We start from the raw sequence: 22,828 nt of genomic DNA, 5'->3' as shown, positions 1-22,828 counted from the left end.
TTCCAAAGACATTAAGGAGTTTGTTTTTTCGTGTCAGGTCTGTGCACAGCATAAAGTTCCCCGTTCTTTGCCTATCGGTCAGCTTATGCGCTTGAATGTTCCTCTTAGGCCATGGTCTCATATCTCCATGGATTTTGTGGTGGACCTCCCTCTGTCAGCCGGATGCCGAGTCATATGGGTGGTAGTGGACCGTTTTAGTAAAATGGCCCATTTCATTGCTCTTCCCCGATTGCCATCTGCCCAGGGATTGGCAGTCTTGTTCCTCCGCCATGTTTTCAGACTCCATGGGTTACCCACTGATATTGTTTCCGATCGGGGTCCACAATTCATTGCACAGTTTTGGAAATCTTTTTGTGTCTCATTGAAGATGAAATTATCTTTAACGTCAGGCTACCATCCCCAATCCAACGGGCAGACTGAGCGAGTTAATCAATCACTAAAACAATATTTGCGGTTGTACTCGGCCAAACTCCAAAATGACTGGTCTGAGTTTCTTCCATTGGCGGAGTTCGCTTACAATAATGCCCGTCATTCCTCCACCAATGTGTCTCCATTTTTTGCAGTTTTTGGTTTTCACCCCAGAGCTAATTCCTTTTTTCAACATTCCTCTGTCTCCTCACTGACCTTGACCTCTCATCTTAGGCTCATTTGGAGAAAAGTGCACCTGGCTCTCAGAAAAGCGGCATTTCAGGAAAAGAGATTTTCTGACAGGCTCCGGCGGCCGTGCACTTTTAAAGTAGGAGATAGGGTGTGGTTGTCGACTCGCAACATTAAACTTCGACAAACCTCAGCCAGATTGGGTCCTAAATTTATTGGACCATTTCACATTATCAAAAAAGTCAATCCAGTTGCCTTCCGGTTACGTTTACCAAAAACTTTACGGATCGGAAATACTTTCCATTGCTCATTGCTGAAACCATATGTTTCGTCCAGTAGATTTCCTCGTAAGATATCTCAGGGGAGATCACCAATTGTTGTACAGGGTCAGCAGGAGTTCTTGGTGGAGAAGGTTCTCGATTCCAAGTTGTCCCGGGGTCGGCTTTATTTTTTGGTGCATTGGAGAGGTTATGGTCCAGAAGAAAGGTCTTGGGTCCTGGATAAGGATCTCCATGCCCCGAGGCTCAAGAGGGCATTTTTTCGAGAATTTCCTCGGAAACCGGGCTTTAGGGGTTCCTTGACCCCTCCTCAAGGGGGGGTACTGTTAGGCGCCGGGGTCCGCTCGTCGGTGCGGCCCGGCGCCTAGCAACCAGGGACGCCGTGCGCGTACAGCCGCCGGCTCCCTGGCAACGCTAGATGCCGGGCGCACGGAGCCGCTCAGACCCTAGCAACGGGGACGCCACGTTCGGGCCGCGTTCCCCGTTGCTGGGTCTTTTCTAATTGTATAATGGTGTGCTGGCCGTGCAGCATGCAAGCTGCACGGCATTACTTGTGATTACCCAGTCTGGCTCCTGATTGGGGAGCTCACAGTTATAAGCACCCTTTGGACTTCTCACAGACGCCGGTGATAGCTTCCTGTTTGCCTGTGTTGGTTACAGAGAGTTTCCAGTCCTGCTCAATCCGGTTGTTCCTGTCCTCAGTGATCCTGTACTCGGAAATTGTCATCTGTTCCTGGAGTCTGACCGAGCACCTTTAACATCCTGTGGTGTTCGTGAGTCGCGGCGTAGCCGTGTGTTGCGGCTTGACCGCTTACTGTTTATTATTTTGTATCTTTGTGTTCTGGAGCTTTTGCGGAGGATTCCGCTCCCCCTGATCCACTCTGGTATCCAGCGGTGCTGGATAGGAGTTACGGATCAGTGGATCTTTGGTTGTCCTTTTCCCTGGCGGCTAGTCCGCACATACTTTTTGGTTTAGTTAGTTAGCTTGTAACCCCTGGCCTGGTTGCTTAGTCAGAGGGCCCCTTGTTATCACCCTGTCTCGGATTTCCCTTTGTCTCCCATTAAGACCTGAGGGGGCATCGGGGTTGGGCAGACATAATCCGCCCTTCGAACGCGGCTGCCATGGGCTCAAGCAACCATAGTCTCGCAGGGGATTTCTGATAACACGGGCGAGACAACGGAGTTAGGGCGCCAGGGGTTACTAGGCTCTCCTGCTCCCACAACCAGTATATCTTTCCAGTACTCAGACCTCTGCCATAAGATCTCCTCTGGTCTGGAGTACGGGAATCATAACAGGTAGCACCTTTTGTGTTTAAAATTAGAGTGTTCTATACAGCTCTCCCTTTTACACTGTAATTTTGTATGTATGTACACTTGAATTTAGAGACACCTTCTTCCTGGACTAGCACCCCATCCATGTGCCCTTAGATGTTTTTAATGAGTATGGGTCCTTGCATCTTCTGTCTACATATTGTAATGGGCACTATGATAGGTAAGACCTGGATACATTTTATATAATATGTCAGGGATCCACCTGATACAGCCACCTGGCAGTGGTAGTTGGACCCATATTTTTGGCTGAAAATTGTGCTATGTACCTCAGTTTCACTCCATGTTAAATTGTCAAGTTTTTTTATGTTTATAATTGATTACACGTTTTTAGTGCTTAGAGTGTGCACCTGGATTTACTTTATTTTCTTTTTTTCCCAAGATTAATAACTTGTCAGTAGTGTACATTATTTAGTTTGTTTCCAAAGGTTTTTATTGTGGAAATTGTTCACAAAACATGTTTTAAAATGTAATTTCTACTTATCATATTATAACCAATGAGTAAACGTTACACAATTCTGTATATAAGTTTACTGGATACCTCTAAAGTCTGATATAATAATAATTGCAAATCATGTAATAGTTTCAAAATTTATTTTGTTTTATATTGTGGTTTTGCTACATTGAACTTGAAATATTAATTTCCTGTGTAAAGATCCTATAATTGTTTAGTTTTTAGCTTTATATATTATATACTTTATATACCAACGTGCTTTAGGAAAATGTGTCACACTAATAAGGATCTAATAAACACTGCAATATGTTTCAACCATTAGAATTTGAGAAAATAGATCAATCCGCCTGAGCTGGTTTAGGCTGACCAATGGTTAGGAGAAAGTCCAGGATTACTGTAGGTAGGTAGGAGAGAGGTATGAAGATGAGCTTGGCGTCCCAGCCTGCAGTGTATCGAGTCCAGGGATGAACCGCAGTCAGAGCATGCTCCATGCAGTCTGTGACTAGGGACAGGTTTTTGTTACATTTTTGTGCAAATCCATCAACGTAGGAAAGACCTAAATGTAAACAAAATATGCATATTATATCAGAGTGAACATAGGATTTTTCTGTTAGTGAGGCTGTAGGACAGTAACTATTATTTTTCAATATACAGTAGTTGTCTTCAAATATGTAGGTGTTGGGGTTTAAACCAATATCAAGTCCATTATATCAAGTTGCTACCAGTCTTTTAAATAAGTGGATCACCAGTTGCACTAAAAAGCAGATTACTGCATTTAACATGATAGGGTTAGACTTGCTGTACAGACTGAAAACATATTGAGCTAATGGCTCCAGCCACATCCACCCCAAAGTGGTGAGTTACTGACAATTTGGCACATGCTATACTATAGGGATCGCTTTGTGTAAAACTAATAGTGGGCCCACTGTCCCTGTGCTTCTGATGTCTTTAATTAAATGTGGGTTTCATAGCCAGTGCTGCTGTCCCCAATTTTATAGCAAAGCAGACTGCAAGTAGAACATCAATGTAGACAAGGATCAGGCAATGTTAGAGTAACAGTATCAACTTCAACACTATAGGGGATACACAGCACATTTTCTTTCATCATGCATTGACTGGCATTGCAATATGTTTTACTGTGCTGTCCAGTAGCAGATTTACCACAAGATTTACGGCCATGTGGGTCCTAGGGGGCCCTGCTGGTCCCAGGGGGCCTGGCAACAAGGCTGTATAAAGGGCATTTTTGGCAGACCGCACGGTCCACCGAAATGAAATTGTCTGAGAGCTAGGCTGGCTGAATACCCAGAGCAGGCTGTTCGTGATTAGACAGCTGCTGGGTGCCATCTCCAGCGCATGCCTGTGTTTCCAGTCCTGCAGTATTGTGTATGTGACCAGTCATGAAACATGCATGGATGATGTCAGACACACACAAAGAGTCAGGATGTGCACAAAGAAGAACATCAGATTTTCCAGTATACTTTATTACAGATTTTTTTTTAGATTTTTTGTATAACATCCAATCATGTGGGGAAAAGCGGTGATAGGGGGTATACAGTGTTATTTTAAGTACAGTGTATAACATCCACATGCTATAGTCATGGCTTGGGGAGGGGGAGGTCAGAGGCACACACTGGTGAGATATGAATATGCTATTATACTCTATATTAGGTACTACCATGTATAGGAGATGCCTGCTACAATCAGTGGGGCACTGATATATAATTAATACAACCATACTAATTGAGGGGTGTAATAATGGGTATTATAAAATACTGTGATAAGATGCAATCAGTAAGTGTGGGGGATAATACTTTTAGACAATGGGGTTTGCTAGTAAGCCTTTGTCACTCATATACAATGCAGTCAGCAGGACTGTAAGAAGGTGTTTGCGGAGGGGGCACTGCACATAGCACTGCAGGTTAGGGGGCGCTGCTGGTGACACTTGTCAATTATCTGTTTTAATTACTTTCACTTGCAGCTTTCCCCCTCTTTCAAGCCCAGCATCTCCTGACCACTGCTGTCTCCTTCTCTGACCCCTTGTGTCGCTAATACCTATACAACATTCATTAACTCACCTTGAGATTTGTTATTCAGTCACAATGTTCTTTATTACATTTCAAGATGCTGACATACTCAGGATTCAAACCCACTGCCTGTGGCATTGTAGTCAGACAATCTATTAATTGCGCTATCTGCCTTGCTTCTATTTGAAGCTTACCCAATTAATTGAGCTAACTGCCTTGCTTCTATTTGAAGCTTACCTTTTACTTTGTGAAAAAAAAGGAGATTTATGGTAAGACTTACCATTGTTAAATCTCTTTCTGCGAAGTACACTGGATTCCACAGGGAACAACATTGGGGTATAAAGTTGGATCTTGATCTGAGGCACCAACAGGCTAAAGCTTTGACTGTTCCCAAGATGCACTGCACCGCCTCCTCTATATCCCCGCCTCCAGGCACTGGAGCTCAGTTTTGTTAACCAGTCCAATGCAGTAGCAGGTAAAAGAGAAGGCAGTAGTTAGTAGCCACAGATAACCACATTCTCACAAAGGTACCAGCGATTAATGACATACAAACCCAAAGAAGCTAAGTGCGTCAGGGTGGGCGCCCTGTGGAATCCAGTGTACCTCGCAGAAAGATTTAACAATGGTAAGACTTACCATAAATCTCCTTTTCTGCAGCGGGGTACACTGGTATTCCACAGGGAATAACATCGGGGCTGTCCTAAAGCAGTTTCTCATGGTAGGGGATGCACTGTAGCAGGCACAAGAACTCAGCGTCCAGAGGAAGCATCCTGGGAGGCAGAAGTATCAAAGGCATAGAACCTGATGAACATGTTCACTGAGGACCACATAGCCACTTTGCACAATTGTTCAGTGGACGCGCCACGGCGGGCCACCCAAGAAGGTCCAACAGACTGAGTAGAATGGGCCTTGATAGTAGCAGAAGCTGGAAGTCCAGTCTGCACATAAGCTTGTGCAATGAACATTCTAATTTATCTGGCCATGGTCTGCTTATTCGCAGGCCAGCCATGTTTGTTAAAACCAAAAAGGACAAAGAGAGAACCAAATCTAAGAGATGCAGTTCTCTTCACATATATACGGAGAGCCCGTACCACATCCAAAGACCGTTCTTTGGATGATAAACCTGGAGAGATAAAGGCTGGAACCATTTTCTCTTGGTTAAGGTGGAAATATGACACCACCGTAGGCAGATAACCAGGGCGAGTTCTAAGAACCGCACGGTCACGGTGAAAAATCAGAAAGGGTGACCGACAGGATAGGGCACCCAAGTCTGAAACCCTTCTAGCAAAGGCAATAGCCAGCAAAAATAACACCTTAAGTGTAAGACATTTAAGGTCCATAGACTCAAGAGGTTTCAAATGGAGACTCTTGTAGGGCATCCAGAATAACCGACAAATCCCAAGGAGCAACAGGAGGGAGGTTGAATCCGTAAAACACCCTGAGTGAAAGTATGAACGTCAGGTAGAGACGCAATTTTTCACTGAAACCATACCGACAAGGCTGAAATATGAACCTTGAGGGAGGCCAGACGAAGGCCTAAGTCCAGGCCCTGTTGCAGAAAAGCCAAAAGTTTGGCAGTACTGAACTTGTATGCATCATAATTCTTAGCCGCACACCAGGTGAATTAAGAATTCCAGACCCTATAATAAATCCGGGCCGAAGCCTGTTTACAGGCTTTCAACATAGTTTGAATGACCACCTCAGAAAATCCTTTGGCCCTCAGAACTGATGCTTCAAGAGCCACGCCATCAAAGCCAGTCAGGCCAAATCCTGGAAGACACAAGGGCCCTGAATGAGGTGGTCTGGGCGTTGAAGAAGTAAAAGAGGACACTCTATTGAGAGACCCTGCAGGTCTGAGAACCAATGCCGTCTGGGCCATGCTGGAGCGATTAGAATTAGTAATCCTCCTTCTTGCTTGAACTTCCTTATTACTCTGGGCAGGAGTGACACCGGAGTGAGCACATACGGCAGCCGAAAGTTTAATGGAATCGCCAACACGTCCATGAACGCTGCTTGAGAATCCCTTGTCCTTGCTCCGAAGACCGGAACCTTGTGATTGTGTCGAGATGCCATCAGGTCTACATCTGGTAGGCCCCATTTGTACACTAGGAGTTGAAAGACTTCCAGGTGAAGGCTCCACTCTCCGGCATGTACGTCCTGACGACTGAGGAAGTCCGCTTCCCAGTTGAGGACCCCCGGAATGAAAACTGCCAACATGGCTGACAGATGGCTTTCCGCCCATAAAAGAATCTTTGACACTTCCATCATTGCCATGTGGCTTTGAGTGCCGCGTTGATGATTTATGTATGCCACCGTGGTGGTGTTGTCCGACTGTACTTGAACAGGCCTGTTCTGTACCAGAGGCAGGGACAGTTTAGAGCATTGAACACTGCCCACAACTCCAGAATGTTTATCGGAAGGAGAGATTCCTCCCTGGTCCACCGACCCTGAAGAGAGTGTTGCTCCAACACTGTGCTCCAACCCCGCAGACTGGCATCCATCGTTAGGAGAACCCAGTTGGAGATCCAGAAGGGACAACCTCTGCTCAATCGTTGGTCCTGGAGCCACCAGCTCAGAGACAGAGAAACTTCCGGAGTCAAGGAAATCATGTGAGACCTGATCTGGTGAGGCAGGCCGTCCCACTTGGAAAGGATTAACCGCTGCAGAGGGCGAGAATGAAATTGAGCATACTCTACCATGTCGAAAAGCCTTGTGTTTGCATCGCCAAGTGTATCGACACATGTGGGCAAGATAGTAAGCATCTTATCTTGTCCTGAAGATTCAGGACCTTCTCCGGAGACAAGAACAACCATTGGTTGTGTGTGTCCAGTAACGCCCCGAGGTGCACCATGCTCTGAGCAGGGACCAGTGAGGATTTCTTCCAGTTGATGAGCCACCTGTGGGCTTGCATGTATTGAACCGTCAGTTCCAGATGATGGAGGAGAACCTCCGGGGAGTTCGCCAGGATCAACAAATCGTCCAGATACGGCAGGATCCTGATACCCCGATGGCGGGGAAGGACCGTCAGGACCGCCATGACCTTATTGAAGATTTGCGGAGCTGTGTTCAGTCCAAAAGGCAATACCTGGAATTGATAATGTAGGTTGCCAATAGCAAACCGCAGATATTGCTGATGCGACATAGGTATATGTAGGTAAGCATCCTGTATGTCCAGGGATACCATATAGTCCTTGGCCTCCAAGGCCAGAATAATAGAGCGAAGAGTTTCCATACGGAATTTGGATACCTTCACAAATTTGTTCAAAGACTTGAGGTTGAGAATGGGCCAGGAGGATCCATTCGGTTTCGGAACTAGGAACAGAGTTCCTTGCCTCTCTGAGCCAGAATCACCGGCACTATCACTCTGTATCCAGGAGGGATTGTACCATCAAATGTAGAGTTTTTGCTTTCAACGGATCCGAAGGGATATTTGTCAAGCAAAACTGGCGAGGTGGACGTTTCTTCAAAGAGACGGTGTATCCGTGAGCGACGACTTCCCTCACCCAGGTGTCTGAAGTGGTCTGTAACCATACGTGGGCGAACCACAGAAGTCGGCCTCCCACCCTGGGATCCTCCGGGGGAAGGCCCGCCCGTCATGCAGCAGGCTTGTCTGGTTTGGAAGCAGGCTGACGGGCAGCCCAGGAACGTTTAGGTTTGGGCTCAAAGGTTTTGGAAGGGTGAGCCTGTTTTGGGTATGCCTGACCCCTTTGCTTTACTTGGAGGTCGAAAGGAAAGAAAGGTAGTAGTTTTAGCCTTTGGAGCTGAAAGATTAGTACTCAGTAGGCATGCAGTTTTAGCAGACGCTAAGTCAGCAACAATCTTGTTCATATCTTCCCCAAAAAGGATGTTTCCCTTAAAAGGGATCACCTCCAAGGTCTTTTTAGAGTCAAGATCCACAAACCAAGACCGTAACCACATAATGGACGTAGTAGACGCTTTGGCCACCAGGACACCGGCATCAGAGACTGCCTCCTGAATGTAATGAGCGGCTGTGGTAATATATGAAAGACACTGTCTGGCATTATCAGAAAAATACAGATGTAGCTTCGCCTCATCATCTTGAACCCAGGCTTCAAGAGCTTTTGCAGCCCCAGAAGCTGCTATAGTAGGTCTATGTACAACACCTGCAAGAGTGTAAATAGACTTCAAACAACCCTCCACATGCTTATCCGTCGGCTCAGAGAGGTGACGGTAGTGACAGGCAGAGTAGAAGGCACCACAAGACTTGCGACATGGGAGTCCACCGGAGGTGGTGTTTCCCAAATTTTACTTAACTCTGCAGCGATGGGATACCGAGCTAGCCTTTATTTAGACAGGGAGAATTTCTTTCCTGGAGACTCCCAGGATTCCTGACGTATGTCAACTAATGTTCAGAATGTGGTAAAACTAATTTAGTAACCTTCTGACGTTTGAACTCATCAGGTTTCTTAGACTTATCTGGAGGGTCATCCATCTGAAGAATCAGTGTGATAGCCTCCACTAGGTCAGGTACATAAACCTGTGTTATAGATTCCTTATCAGAAGCAGCTGCATCGGTGTCTGATGGATCAGTATATTCCCCATCTTCATCGGATGAAGTATCCGAACCATGAGTGGATTGTGAGGAAGAAATTGCCCACTTAGATGTCCCTTTGGTCCTAGGAGGGCAAGGGTTAGGTGTTCGTTTAACCAAGGACTGATTTAATTGCTGTAACAGAGTTGACAGAGTATCCGCCCATGGCGGATTAACTACAGGGACAATATGCGGCTGTAATGGCACAGGAGGTGCCATAGGGGGCATAAGTCTTGTTAACAGCATAGTCAGCATATTAGAGAAAGCAGCCCATGGTGGGTTTTGGTGTGATACCGGTGCTGCAGGCTGACTAGTACCTGGACCCTCAGCTGAAATATTTTCCTCAGGTAAAACCATGGCGTCAGAACTGCATGAGGCAGGAGCGTCCACGGAATTCCCTCCCTGTGTAGCAGACATTACTTGGAAACATAGCCTTAGGGCGTATTAGTACAATATAGCCAGACAAATACAGTACCATACATAAAACTCCTGTGTAAGGGGACTGCAAACACAGAACACAAACAATGGATTTAAGCGGTATAGGGTGACTGAAAATACACAGAGAAAAATACCAAATAGTATTTCCTGTGAAACACTATATTTTATATATATCTATATCTATATATCTATATCTATATATATATCTATATCTATATATATATATATATATATATATATATATATATATAAAACCCAGACCCAAACGCTGACAGGGAGTGCGGGAGAGAGAGCTTCAGCTCCAGAGTAGGAATATCTGCTGTAGATGGTGCCTGGGGCTGGGGGAGGGGCTACAGGTCAGAGCCTTATCCCCTCTGCTGGACTTCTCCACCGGGTACTATAGAGCCTATGTGAAACGGATTTTAGTAAATCCGAACTGTGCTCCTTGCCCTGCTGGATATAGTGGGGTCCCTGCACGGCCACAGTGTCCACGCCAGTGGCACGATCCTTCTCCGTAAACCGTGTCCGGATCGCGATTTTGCCAGGTCCCTGTCGGGGGACCCTCTTACCTTCTCCCTAGATGTGCAGCCACGCGATCCAGGGGAGCAGCGGCGGTATATGTGTGTGCCTGATGAAACCGTAGCGCTTCTGCTGTAAGTACCCGGCAACTAGGGCGCGGGAGTATACAGCGCCGCTGTGGGAGGTGAGGGAGCCGCAGCACGATATGTCAGCATGACATATAGCAACTAGTGCCTGTGCTGCGGCCCTTGACGTCTTCTTTCTTCTCAGAAAAGCTCTTTTTAGGGCTGCTTACAGCAGCCCATCCTGTTAGCTGCTTGCACTCTCCAGTGCCTGGAGGCGGGGATATAGAGGAGGTGGTGCAGTGCATCTTGGGAACAGTCAAAGCTTTAGCCTGTTGGTGCCTCGGATCAAGATCCAACTCTGCACCCCAATGTTATTCCCTGTGGAATACTAATGTACCCCGCTGCAGAAATTATCAGTATTGAGACTGAGCAGATCTATGTAGTGTATGGCTGTAAGAGATTGTATGTGTGACTGCACACTACTGTACATAGGCCCTCATTCCGAGTTGTTCGCTCGCTAGCTGCTTTTAGCAGCATTGCACACGCTAAGCCGCCGCCCTCTGGGAGTGTATCTTAGCTTAGCAGAATTGCGATCAAATTGCGATCAAAAGATTAGCAGAATTGCGATCGAAAGATTAGCAGAATTGCGAATAGAGGCCCTCATTCCGAGTTGATCGGTCGCAAGGCGAATTTAGCAGAGTTACACACGCTAAGCCGCCGCCTACTGGGAGTGTATCTTAGCATCTTAAAATTGCGACCGATGTATTCGCAATATTGCGAGCACAAACTACTTAGCAGTTTTAGAGTAGCTCCAGACTTACTCTGCCTGTGCGATCAGTTCAGTGCTTGTCGTTCCTGGTTTGACGTCACAAACACACCCAGCGTTCGCCCAACCACTCCCCCGTTTCTCCGGCCACTCCTGCGTTTTTTCCGGAAACGGTAGCGTTTTCAGCCACACGCCCATAAAACGCCGTGTTTCCGCTAGAGATGAGCGGGTTCGGTTTCTCTGAATCCGAACCCGCCAGAACTTCATGTTTTTTTTCACGGGTCCGAGCGACTCGGATCTTCCCGCCTTGCTCGGTTAACCCGAGCGCGCCCGAACGTCATCATGACGCTGTCGGATTCTCGCGAGGCTCGGATTCTATCGCGAGACTCGGATTCTATATAAGGAGCCGCGCGTCGCCGCCATTTTCACACGTGCATTGAGATTGATAGGGAGAGGACGTGGCTGGCGTCCTCTCCGTTTAGAATAGATTAGAGAGACACTTGATTTACTAATTTTGGGGAGCATTAGGAGTACTCAGTACAGTGCAGAGTTTTGCTGATAGTGACCAGTGACCACCAGTTTTATTTATAATCCGTTCTCTGCCTGAAAAAAGCGATACACAGCACACAGTGACTCAGTCACATACCATATCTGTGTGCACTGCTCAGGCTCAGGCCAGTGTGCTGCATCATCTATTATCTATATATAATATTATATATATCTGTCTGACTGCTCAGCTCACACAGCTTATAATTGTGGGGGAGACTGGGGAGCACTACTGCAGTGCCAGTTATAGGTTATAGCAGGAGCCAGGAGTACATAATATATTATATAGTGAGTGACCACCAGACACACAGTGCAGTTTATTTAATATATCCGTTCTCTGCCTGAAAAAAGCGATACACACAGTGACTCAGTCAGTCACATACCATATCTGTGTGCACTGCTCAGGCTCAGGCCAGTGTGCTGCATCATCTATATATTAGAGATGAGCGGGTTCGGTTTCTCTGAAACCGAACCCGCACGAACTTCATGTTTTTTTCACGGGTCCGAGCAGACTCGGATCCTCCCGCCTTGCTCGGTTAACCCGAGCGCGCCCGAACGTCATCATGACGCTGTCGGATTCTCGCGAGACTCGGATTCTATATAAGGAGCCGCGCGTCGCCGCCATTTTCACACGTGCATTGAGATTGATAGGGAGAGGACGTGGCTGGCGTCCTCTCCATTAGAAATTAGATTAGAAGAGAGAGAGAGATTGTGCAGAGTCAGACAGAGTTTACCACAGTGACCAGTGCAGTTGTTGTTAGTTAACTTTTATTTATTTTAATATATCCGTTCTCTGCTATATCCGTTCTCTGCCTGAAAAAAAACGATACACAGCAGCAGCCAGTCACACAGTGTGACTCAGTCTGTGTGCACTCAGCTCAGCCCAGTGTGCTGCACATCAATGTATAAAAGGCAAAGCTTATAATAATTGTGGGGGAGACTGGGGAGCACTGCAGGTTGTTATAGCAGGAGCCCCCAGGAGTACATAATATTATATTAATTTAAAATTAAACAGTGCACACTTTTGCTGCAGGAGTGCCACTGCCAGTGTGACTAGTGGTGACCAGTGCCTGACCACCAGTATAGTAGTATATTGTTGTATGTATTGTATACTATCTCTTTATCAACCAGTCTATATTAGCAGCAGACACAGTACAGTGCGGTAGTTCACGGCTGTGGCTACCTCTGTGTCGGCAGTCGGAACTCGGCAGGCAGTCCGTCCATCCATAATTGTATTACAATATATACCACCTAACCGTGGTATTTTTTTTTCTTTCTTTATACCGTCGTCATAGTGTCATACTAGTTGTTACGAGTATACTACTATCTCTTTATCAACCAGTGTACAGTGCGGTAGTTCACGGCTGTGGCTACCTCTGTGTCGGCAGTCGGCAGGCAGTCCGTCCATCCATAATTGTATTATTATTATAATATATACCACCTAACCGTGGTTTTTTTTTCATTCTTTATACCGTCATAGTGTCATACTAGTTGTTACGAGTATACTACTATCTCTTTATCAACCAGTGTACAGTGCGGTAGTTCACGGCTGTGGCTACCTCTGTGTCGGCAGTCGGCAGGCAGTCCGTCCATCCATAATTGTATTATTATTATAATATATACCACCTAACCGTGGTTTTTTTTTCATTCTTTATACCGTCGTCATAGTGTCATACTAGTTGTTACGAGTATACTACTATCTCTTTATCAACCAGTGTACAGTGCGGTAGTTCACGGCTGTGGCTACCTCTGTGTCGGCAGTCGGCAGGCAGTCCGTCCATCCATAATTGTATTATTATTATAATATATACCACCTAACCGTGGTTTTTTTTTCATTCTTTATACCGTCGTCATAGTGTCATACTAGTTGTTACGAGTATACTACTATCTCTTTATCAACCAGTGTACAGTGCGGTAGTTCACGGCTGTGGCTACCTCTGTGTCGGCAGTCGGCAGGCAGTCCGTCCATCCATAATTGTATTATTATTATAATATATACCACCTAACCGTGGTTTTTTTTTCATTCTTTATACCGTCGTCATAGTGTCATACTAGTTGTTACGAGTATACTACTATCTCTTTATCAACCAGTGTACAGTGCGGTAGTTCACGGCTGTGGCTACCTCTGTGTCGGCAGTCGGCAGGCAGTCCGTCCATCCATAATTGTATTATTATTATAATATATACCACCTAACCGTGGTTTTTTTTTCATTCTTTATACCGTCGTCATAGTGTCATACTAGTTGTTACGAGTATACTACTATCTCTTTATCAACCAGTGTACAGTGCGGTAGTTCACGGCTGTGGCTACCTCTGTGTCGGCAGTCGGCAGGCAGTCCGTCCATCCATAATTGTATTATTATTATAATATATACCACCTAACCGTGGTTTTTTTTTCATTCTTTATACCGTCGTCATAGTGTCATACTAGTTGTTACGAGTATACTACTATCTCTTTATCAACCAGTGTACAGTGCGGTAGTTCACGGCTGTGGCTACCTCTGTGTCGGCAGTCGGCAGGCAGTCCGTCCATCCATAATTGTATTATTATTATAATATATACCACCTAACCGTGGTTTTTTTTTCATTCTTTATACCGTCGTCATAGTGTCATACTAGTTGTTACGAGTATACTACTATCTCTTTATCAACCAGTGTACAGTGCGGTAGTTCACGGCTGTGGCTACCTCTGTGTCGGCAGTCGGCAGGCAGTCCGTCCATCCATAATTGTATTATTATTATAATATATACCACCTAACCGTGGTTTTTTTTTCATTCTTTATACCGTCGTCATAGTGTCATACTAGTTGTTACGAGTATACTACTATCTCTTTATCAACCAGTGTACAGTGCGGTAGTTCACGGCTGTGGCTACCTCTGTGTCGGCAGTCGGCAGGCAGTCCGTCCATCCATAATTGTATTATTATTATAATATATACCACCTAACCGTGTTTTTTTTTTCATTCTTTATACCGTCGTCATAGTGTCATACTAGTTGTTACGAGTATACTACTATCTCTTTATCAACCAGTGTACAGTGCGGTAGTTCACGGCTGTGGCTACCTCTGTGTCGGCAGTCGGCAGGCAGTCCGTCCATCCATAATTGTATTATTATTATAATATATACCACCTAACCGTGTTTTTTTTTTCATTCTTTATACCGTCGTCATAGTGTCATACTAGTTGTTACGAGTATACTACTATCTCTTTATCAACCAGTGTACAGTGCGGTAGTTCACGGCTGTGGCTACCTCTGTGTCGGCAGTCGGCAGGCAGTCCGTCCATCCATAATTGTATTATTATTATAATATATACCACCTAACCGTGTTTTTTTTTTCATTCTTTATACCGTCGTCATAGTGTCATACTAGTTGTTACGAGTATACTACTATCTCTTTATCAACCAGTGTACAGTGCGGTAGTTCACGGCTGTGGCTACCTCTGTGTCGGCAGTCGGCAGGCAGTCCGTCCATCCATAATTGTATTATTATTATAATATATACCACCTAACCGTGGTTTTTTTTTCATTCTTTATACCGTCGTCATAGTGTCATACTAGTTGTTACGAGTATACTACTATCTCTTTATCAACCAGTGTACAGTGCGGTAGTTCACGGCTGTGGCTACCTCTGTGTCGGCAGTCGGCAGGCAGTCCGTCCATCCATAATTGTATTATTATTATAATATATACCACCTAACCGTGGTTTTTTTTTCATTCTTTATACCGTCGTCATAGTGTCATACTAGTTGTTACGAGTATACTACTATCTCTTTATCAACCAGTGTACAGTGCGGTAGTTCACGGCTGTGGCTACCTCTGTGTCGGCAGTCGGCAGGCAGTCCGTCCATCCATAATTGTATTATTATTATAATATATACCACCTAACCGTGGTTTTTTTTTCATTCTTTATACCGTCGTCATAGTGTCATACTAGTTGTTACGAGTATACTACTATCTCTTTATCAACCAGTGTACAGTGCGGTAGTTCACGGCTGTGGCTACCTCTGTGTCGGCAGTCGGCAGGCAGTCCGTCCATCCATAATTGTATTATTATTATAATATATACCACCTAACCGTGGTTTTTTTTTCATTCTTTATACCGTCGTCATAGTGTCATACTAGTTGTTACGAGTATACTACTATCTCTTTATCAACCAGTGTACAGTGCGGTAGTTCACGGCTGTGGCTACCTCTGTGTCGGCAGTCGGCAGGCAGTCCGTCCATCCATAATTGTATTATTATTATAATATATACCACCTAACCGTGGTTTTTTTTTCATTCTTTATACCGTCGTCATAGTGTCATACTAGTTGTTACGAGTATACTACTATCTCTTTATCAACCAGTGTACAGTGCGGTAGTTCACGGCTGTGGCTACCTCTGTGTCGGCAGTCGGCAGGCAGTCCGTCCATCCATAATTGTATTATTATTATAATATATACCACCTAACCGTGGTTTTTTTTTCATTCTTTATACCGTCGTCATAGTGTCATACTAGTTGTTACGAGTATACTACTATCTCTTTATCAACCAGTGTACAGTGCGGTAGTTCACGGCTGTGGCTACCTCTGTGTCGGCAGTCGGCAGGTATCCAATACTAGTATCCAATCCATCCATCTCCATTGTTTACCTGAGGTGCCTTTTAGTTCTGCCTATAAAATATGGAGAACAAAAAAGTTGAGGTTCCAAAATTAGGGAAAGATCAAGATCCACTTCCACCTCGTGCTGAAGCTGCTGCCACTAGTCATGGCCGAGACGATGAAATGCCAGCAACGTCGTCTGCCAAGGCCGATGCCCAATGTCATAGTACAGAGCATGTCAAATCCAAAACACCAAATATCAGAAAAAAAAGGACTCCAAAACCTAAAATAAAATTGTCGGAGGAGAAGCGTAAACTTGCCAATATGCCATTTACCACACGGAGTGGCAAGGAACGGCTGAGGCCCTGGCCTATGTTCATGGCTAGTGGTTCAGCTTCACATGAGGATGGAAGCACTCAGCCTCTCGCTAGAAAACTGAAAAGACTCAAGCTGGCAAAAGCACCGCAAAGAACTGTGCGTTCTTCGAAATCCCAAATCCACAAGGAGAGTCCAATTGTGTCGGTTGCGATGCCTGACCTTCCCAACACTGGAGGTGAAGAGCATGCGCCTTCCACCATTTGCACGCCCCCTGCAAGTGCTGGAAGGAGCACCCGCAGTCCAGTTCCTGATAGTCAGATTGAAGATGTCAGTGTTGAAGTACACCAGGATGAGGAGGATATGGGTGTTGCTGGCGCTGGGGAGGAAATTGACCAGGAGGATTCTGATGGTGAGGTGGTTTGTTTAAGTCAGGCACCCGGGGAGACACCTGTTGTCCGTGGGAGGAATATGGCCGTTGACATGCCAGGTGAAAATACCAAAAAAATCAGCTCTTCGGTGTGGAGGTATTTCACCAGAAATGCGGACAACAGGTGTCAAGCCGTGTGTTCCCTTTGTCAAGCTGTAATAAGTAGGGGTAAGGACGTTAACCACCTCGGAACATCCTCCCTTATACGTCACCTGCAGCGCATTCATAATAAGTCAGTGACAAGTTCAAAAACTTTGGGTGACAGCGGAAGCAGTCCACTGACCAGTAAATCCCTTCCTCTTGTAACCAAGCTCACGCAAACCACCCCACCAACTCCCTCAGTGTCAATTTCCTCCTTCCCCAGGAATGCCAATAGTCCTGCAGGCCATGTCACTGGCAAGTCTGACGAGTCCTCTCCTGCCTGGGATTCCTCCGATGCATCCTTGCGTGTAACGCCTACTGCTGCTGGCGCTGCTGTTGTTGCCGCTGGGAGTCGATGGTCATCCCAGAGGGGAAGTCGTAAGCCCACTTGTACTACTTCCAGTAAGCAATTGACTGTTCAACAGTCCTTTGCGAGGAAGATGAAATATCACAGCAGTCATCCTACTGCAAAGCGGATAACTGAGGCCTTGGCATCCTGGGTGGTGAGAAACGTGGTTCCGGTATCCATCATTACTGCAGAGCCAACTAGAGACTTGTTGGAGGTACTGTGTCCCCGGTACCAAATACCATCTAGGTTCCATTTCTCTAGGCAGGCGATACCGAAAATGTACACAGACCTCAGAAAAAGAGTCACCAGTGTCCTAAAAAATGCAGCTGTACCCAATGTCCACTTAACCACGGACATGTGGACAAGTGGAGCAGGGCAGGGTCAGGACTATATGACTGTGACAGCCCACTGGGTAGATGTATGGACTCCCGCCGCAAGAACAGCAGCGGCGGCACCAGTAGCAGCATCTCGCAAACGCCAACTCTTTCCTAGGCAGGCTACGCTTTGTATCACCGCTTTCCAGAATACGCACACAGCTGAAAACCTCTTACGGCAACTGAGGAAGATCATCGCGGAATGGCTTACCCCAATTGGACTCTCCTGTGGATTTGTGGCATCGGACAACGCCAGCAATATTGTGTGTGCATTAAATCTGGGCCAATTCCAGCACGTCCCATGTTTTGCACATACCTTGAATTTGGTGGTGCAGAATTTTTTAAAAAACGACAGGGGCGTGCAAGAGATGCTGTCGGTGGCCAGAAGAATTGCGGGACACTTTCGGCGTACAGGCACCACGTACAGAAAACTGGAGCACCACCAAAAACTACTGAACCTGCCCTGCCATCATCTGAAGCAAGAAGTGGTAACGAGGTGGAATTCAACCCTCTATATGCTTCAGAGGTTGGAGGAGCAGCAAAAGGCCATTCAAGCCTATACAATTGAGCACGATATAGTAGGTGGAATGCACCTGTCTCAAGTGCAGTGGAGAATGATTTCAACGTTGTGCAAGGTTCTGATGCCCTTTGAACTTGCCACACGTGAAGTCAGTTCAGACACTGCCAGCCTGAGTCAGGTCATTCCCCACATCAGGCTTTTGCAGAAGAAGCTGGAGGCATTGAAGAAGGAGCTAACACGGAGCGATTCCGCTAGGCATGTGGGACTTGTGGATGCAGCCCTTAATTCGCTTAACAAGGATTCACGGGTGGTCAATCTGTTGAAATCAGAGCACTACATTTTGGCCACCGTGCTCGATCCTAGATTTAAAGCCTACCTTGGATCTCTCTTTCCGGCAGACACAGGTCTGCTGGGGTTGAAAGACCTGCTGGTGACAAAATTGTCAAGTCAAGCGGAACGCGACCTGTCAACATCTCCTCCTTCACATTCTCCCGCAACTGGGGGTGCGAGGAAAAGGCTCAGAATTCCGAGCCCACCCGCTGGCGGTGATGCAGGGCAGTCTGGAGCGACTGCTGATGCTGACATCTGGTCCGGACTGAAGGACCTGACAACGATTACGGACATGTCGTCTACTGTCACTGCATATGATTCTCTCAACATTGATAGAATGGTGGAGGATTATATGAGTGACCGCATCCAAGTAGGCACGTCACACAGTCCGTACTTATACTGGCAGGAAAAAGAGGCAATTTGGAGGCCCTTGCACAAACTGGCTTTATTCTACCTAAGTTGCCCTCCCACAAGTGTGTACTCCGAAAGAGTGTTTAGTGCCGCCACTCACCTTGTCAGCAATCGGCGTACGAGGTTACATCCAGAAAATGTGGAGAAGATGATGTTCATTAAAATGAATTATAATCAATTCCTCCGCGGAGACATTGACCAGCAGCAATTGCCTCCACAAAGTACACAGGGAGCTGAGATGGTGGATTCCAGTGGGGACGAATTGATAATCTGTGAGGAGGGGGATGTACACGGTGATATATCGGAGGGTGAAGATGAGGTGGACATCTTGCCTCTGTAGAGCCAGTTTGTGCAAGGAGAGATTAATTGCTTCTTTTTTGGGGGGGGTCCAAACCAACCCGTCATATCAGTCACAGTCGTGTGGCAGACCCTGTCACTGAAATGATGGGTTGGTTAAAGTGTGCATGTCCTGTTTTGTTTATACAACATAAGGGTGGGTGGGAGGGCCCAAGGATAATTCCATCTTGCACCTCTTTTTTCTTTTCTTTTTCTTTGCATCATGTGCTGATTGGGGAGGGTTTTTTGGAAGGGACATCCTGCGTGACACTGCAGTGCCACTCCTAGATGTGCCCGGTGTTTGTGTCGGCCACTAGGGTCGCTAATCTTACTCACACAGCTACCTCATTGCGCCTCTTTTTTTCTTTGCGTCATGTGCTGTTTGGGGAGGGTTTTTTGGAAGGGCCATCCTGCGTGACACTGCAGTGCCACTCCTAGATGGGCCCGGTGTTTGTGTCGGCCACTAGGGTCGCTTATCTTTCTCACACAGTCAGCTACCTCATTGCGCCTCTTTTTTTCTTTGCGTCATGTGCTGTTTGGGGAGGGTTTTTTGGAAGGGACATCCTGCGTGACACTGCAGTGCCACTCCTAGATGGGCCCGGTGTTTGTGTCGGCCACTAGGGTCGCTAATCTTACTCACACAGCTACCTCATTGCGCCTCTTTTTTTCTTTGCGTCATGTGCTGTTTGGGGAGGGTTTTTTGGAAGGGACATCCTGCGTGACACTGCAGTGCCACTCCTAGATGGGCCCGGTGTTTGTGTCGGCCACTAGGGTCGCTTATCTTACTCACACAGCGACCTCGGTGCAAATTTTAGGACTAAAAATAATATTGTGAGGTGTGATGTGTTCAGAATAGGCTGAAAATGAGTGTAAATTATGTTTTTTGAGGTTAATAATACTTTGGGATCAAAATTACCCCCAAATTCTATGATTTAAGCTGTTTTTTAGGGTTTTTTGAAAAAAACACCCGAATCCAAAACACACCCGAATCCGACAAAAATAATTCGGTGAGGTTTTGCCAAAACGCGTTCGAACCCAAAACACGGCCGCGGAACCGAACCCAAAACCAAAACACAAAACCCGAAAAATTTCAGGCGCTCATCTCTACTATATATATTATATATCTGTCTGACTGCTCAGCTCACACAGCTTATAATTGTGGGGGAGACTGGGGAGCACTACTGCAGTGCCAGTTATAGGTTATAGCAGGAGCCAGGAGTACATAATATTATATTAAAATTAAACAGTGCACACTTTTGCTGCAGGAGTGCCACTGCCAGTGTGACTAGTGACCAGTGACCTGACCACCAGTATATATAATATTAGTAGTATACTATCTCTTTATCAACCAGTCTATATTAGCAGCAGACACAGTACAGTGCGGTAGTTCACGGCTGTGGCTACCTCTGTGTCGGCACTCGGCAGCCCGTCCATAATTGTATATACCACCTAACCGTGGTTTTTTTTTCTTTCTTTATACATACATACTAGTTACGAGTATACTATCTCTTTATCAACCAGTCTATATATTAGCAGCAGACACAGTACAGTGCGGTAGTTCACGGCTGTGGCTACCTCTGTGTCGGCACTCGGCAGCCCGTCCATAATTGTATATACCACCTAACCGTGGTTTTTTTTTCTTTCTTTATACATACATACTAGTTACGAGTATACTATCTCTTTATCAACCAGTCTATATATTAGCAGCAGACACAGTACAGTGCGGTAGTTCACGGCTGTGGCTACCTCTGTGTCGGCACTCGGCAGCCCGTCCATAATTGTATATACCACCTAACCGTGGTTTTTTTTTCTTTCTTTATACATACATACATACTAGTTACGAGTATACTATCTCTTTATCAACCAGTCTATATATTAGCAGCAGACACAGTACAGTGCGGTAGTTCACGGCTGTGGCTACCTCTGTGTCGGCACTCGGCAGCCCGTCCATAATTGTATATACCACCTAACCGTGGTTTTTTTTTCTTTCTTTATACATACATACTAGTTACGAGTATACTATCTCTTTATCAACCAGTCTATATTAGCAGCAGACACAGTACAGTGCGGTAGTTCACGGCTGTGGCTACCTCTGTGTCGGCACTCGGCAGCCCGTCCATAATTGTATATACCACCTAACCGTGGTTTTTTTTTCTTTCTTTATACATACATACTAGTTACGAGTATACTATCTCTTTATCAACCAGTCTATATATTAGCAGCAGACACAGTACAGTGCGGTAGTTCACGGCTGTGGCTACCTCTGTGTCGGCACTCGGCAGCCCGTCCATAATTGTATATACCACCTAACCGTGGTTTTTTTTTCTTTCTTTATACATACATACTAGTTACGAGTATACTATCTCTTTATCAACCAGTCTATATATTAGCAGCAGACACAGTACAGTGCGGTAGTTCACGGCTGTGGCTACCTCTGTGTCGGCACTCGGCAGCCCGTCCATAATTGTATATACCACCTAACCGTGGTTTTTTTTTCTTTCTTTATACATACATACTAGTTACGAGTATACTATCTCTTTATCAACCAGTCTATATATTAGCAGCAGACACAGTACAGTGCGGTAGTTCATGGCTGTGGCTACCTCTGTGTCGGCACTCGGCAGCCCGTCCATAATTGTATACTAGTATCCAATCCATCCATCTCCATTGTTTACCTGAGGTGCCTTTTAGTTGTGCCTATTAAAATATGGAGAACAAAAATGTTGAGGTTCCAAAATTAGGGAAAGATCAAGATCCACTTCCACCTCGTGCTGAAGCTGCTGCCACTAGTCATGGCCGAGACGATGAAATGCCAGCAACGTCGTCTGCCAAGGCCGATGCCCAATGTCATAGTACAGAGCATGTCAAATCCAAAACACCAAATATCAGTAAAAAAAGGACTCCAAAACCTAAAATAAAATTGTCGGAGGAGAAGCGTAAACTTGCCAATATGCCATTTACCACACGGAGTGGCAAGGAACGGCTGAGGCCCTGGCCTATGTTCATGGCTAGTGGTTCAGCTTCACATGAGGATGGAAGCACTCAGCCTCTCGCTAGAAAAATGAAAAGACTCAAGCTGGCAAAAGCAGCACAGCAAAGAACTGTGCATTCTTCGAAATCCCAAATCCACAAGGAGAGTCCAATTGTGTCGGTTGCGATGCCTGACCTTCCCAACACTGGACGTGAAGAGCATGCGCCTTCCACCATTTGCACGCCCCCTGCAAGTGCTGGAAGGAGCACCCGCAGTCCAGTTCCTGATAGTCAGATTGAAGATGTCAGTGTTGAAGTACACCAGGATGAGGAGGATATGGGTGTTGCTGGCGCTGGGGAGGAAATTGACCAGGAGGATTCTGATGGTGAGGTGGTTTGTTTAAGTCAGGCACCCGGGGAGACACCTGTTGTCCGTGGGAGGAATATGGCCGTTGACATGCCAGGTGAAAATACCAAAAAAATCAGCTCTTCGGTGTGGAGGT

The 22,828-nt window shown here is 45.9% G+C and overlaps 1 protein-coding gene across 1 annotated transcript in view; it reads right to left on the bottom strand.

Annotated features, from left to right (window-relative positions):
- Positions 1–2,478: 2,478 nt before the first annotated feature.
- The window catches only part of LOC135050687 (retinol dehydrogenase 7-like), a 57,549-nt gene continuing 37,199 nt past the window's right edge, over positions 2,479–22,828 (bottom strand). The window contains exon 4 of the mRNA XM_063957096.1: positions 2,479–3,214. Within this exon, the coding sequence (XP_063813166.1) occupies positions 2,997–3,214 (218 nt within the window). The 3' untranslated portion in view covers positions 2,479–2,996. The remainder of the gene's footprint in view (positions 3,215–22,828) is intronic.

This window comes from Pseudophryne corroboree, chromosome 2, assembly GCF_028390025.1.
Source record: "Pseudophryne corroboree isolate aPseCor3 chromosome 2, aPseCor3.hap2, whole genome shotgun sequence".
NCBI lineage: Eukaryota > Metazoa > Chordata > Amphibia > Anura > Myobatrachidae > Pseudophryne > Pseudophryne corroboree.
The sequence above is the reverse complement of the archived record's forward strand: the minus strand, read 5'-3'. Positions and strand labels throughout refer to the sequence as shown.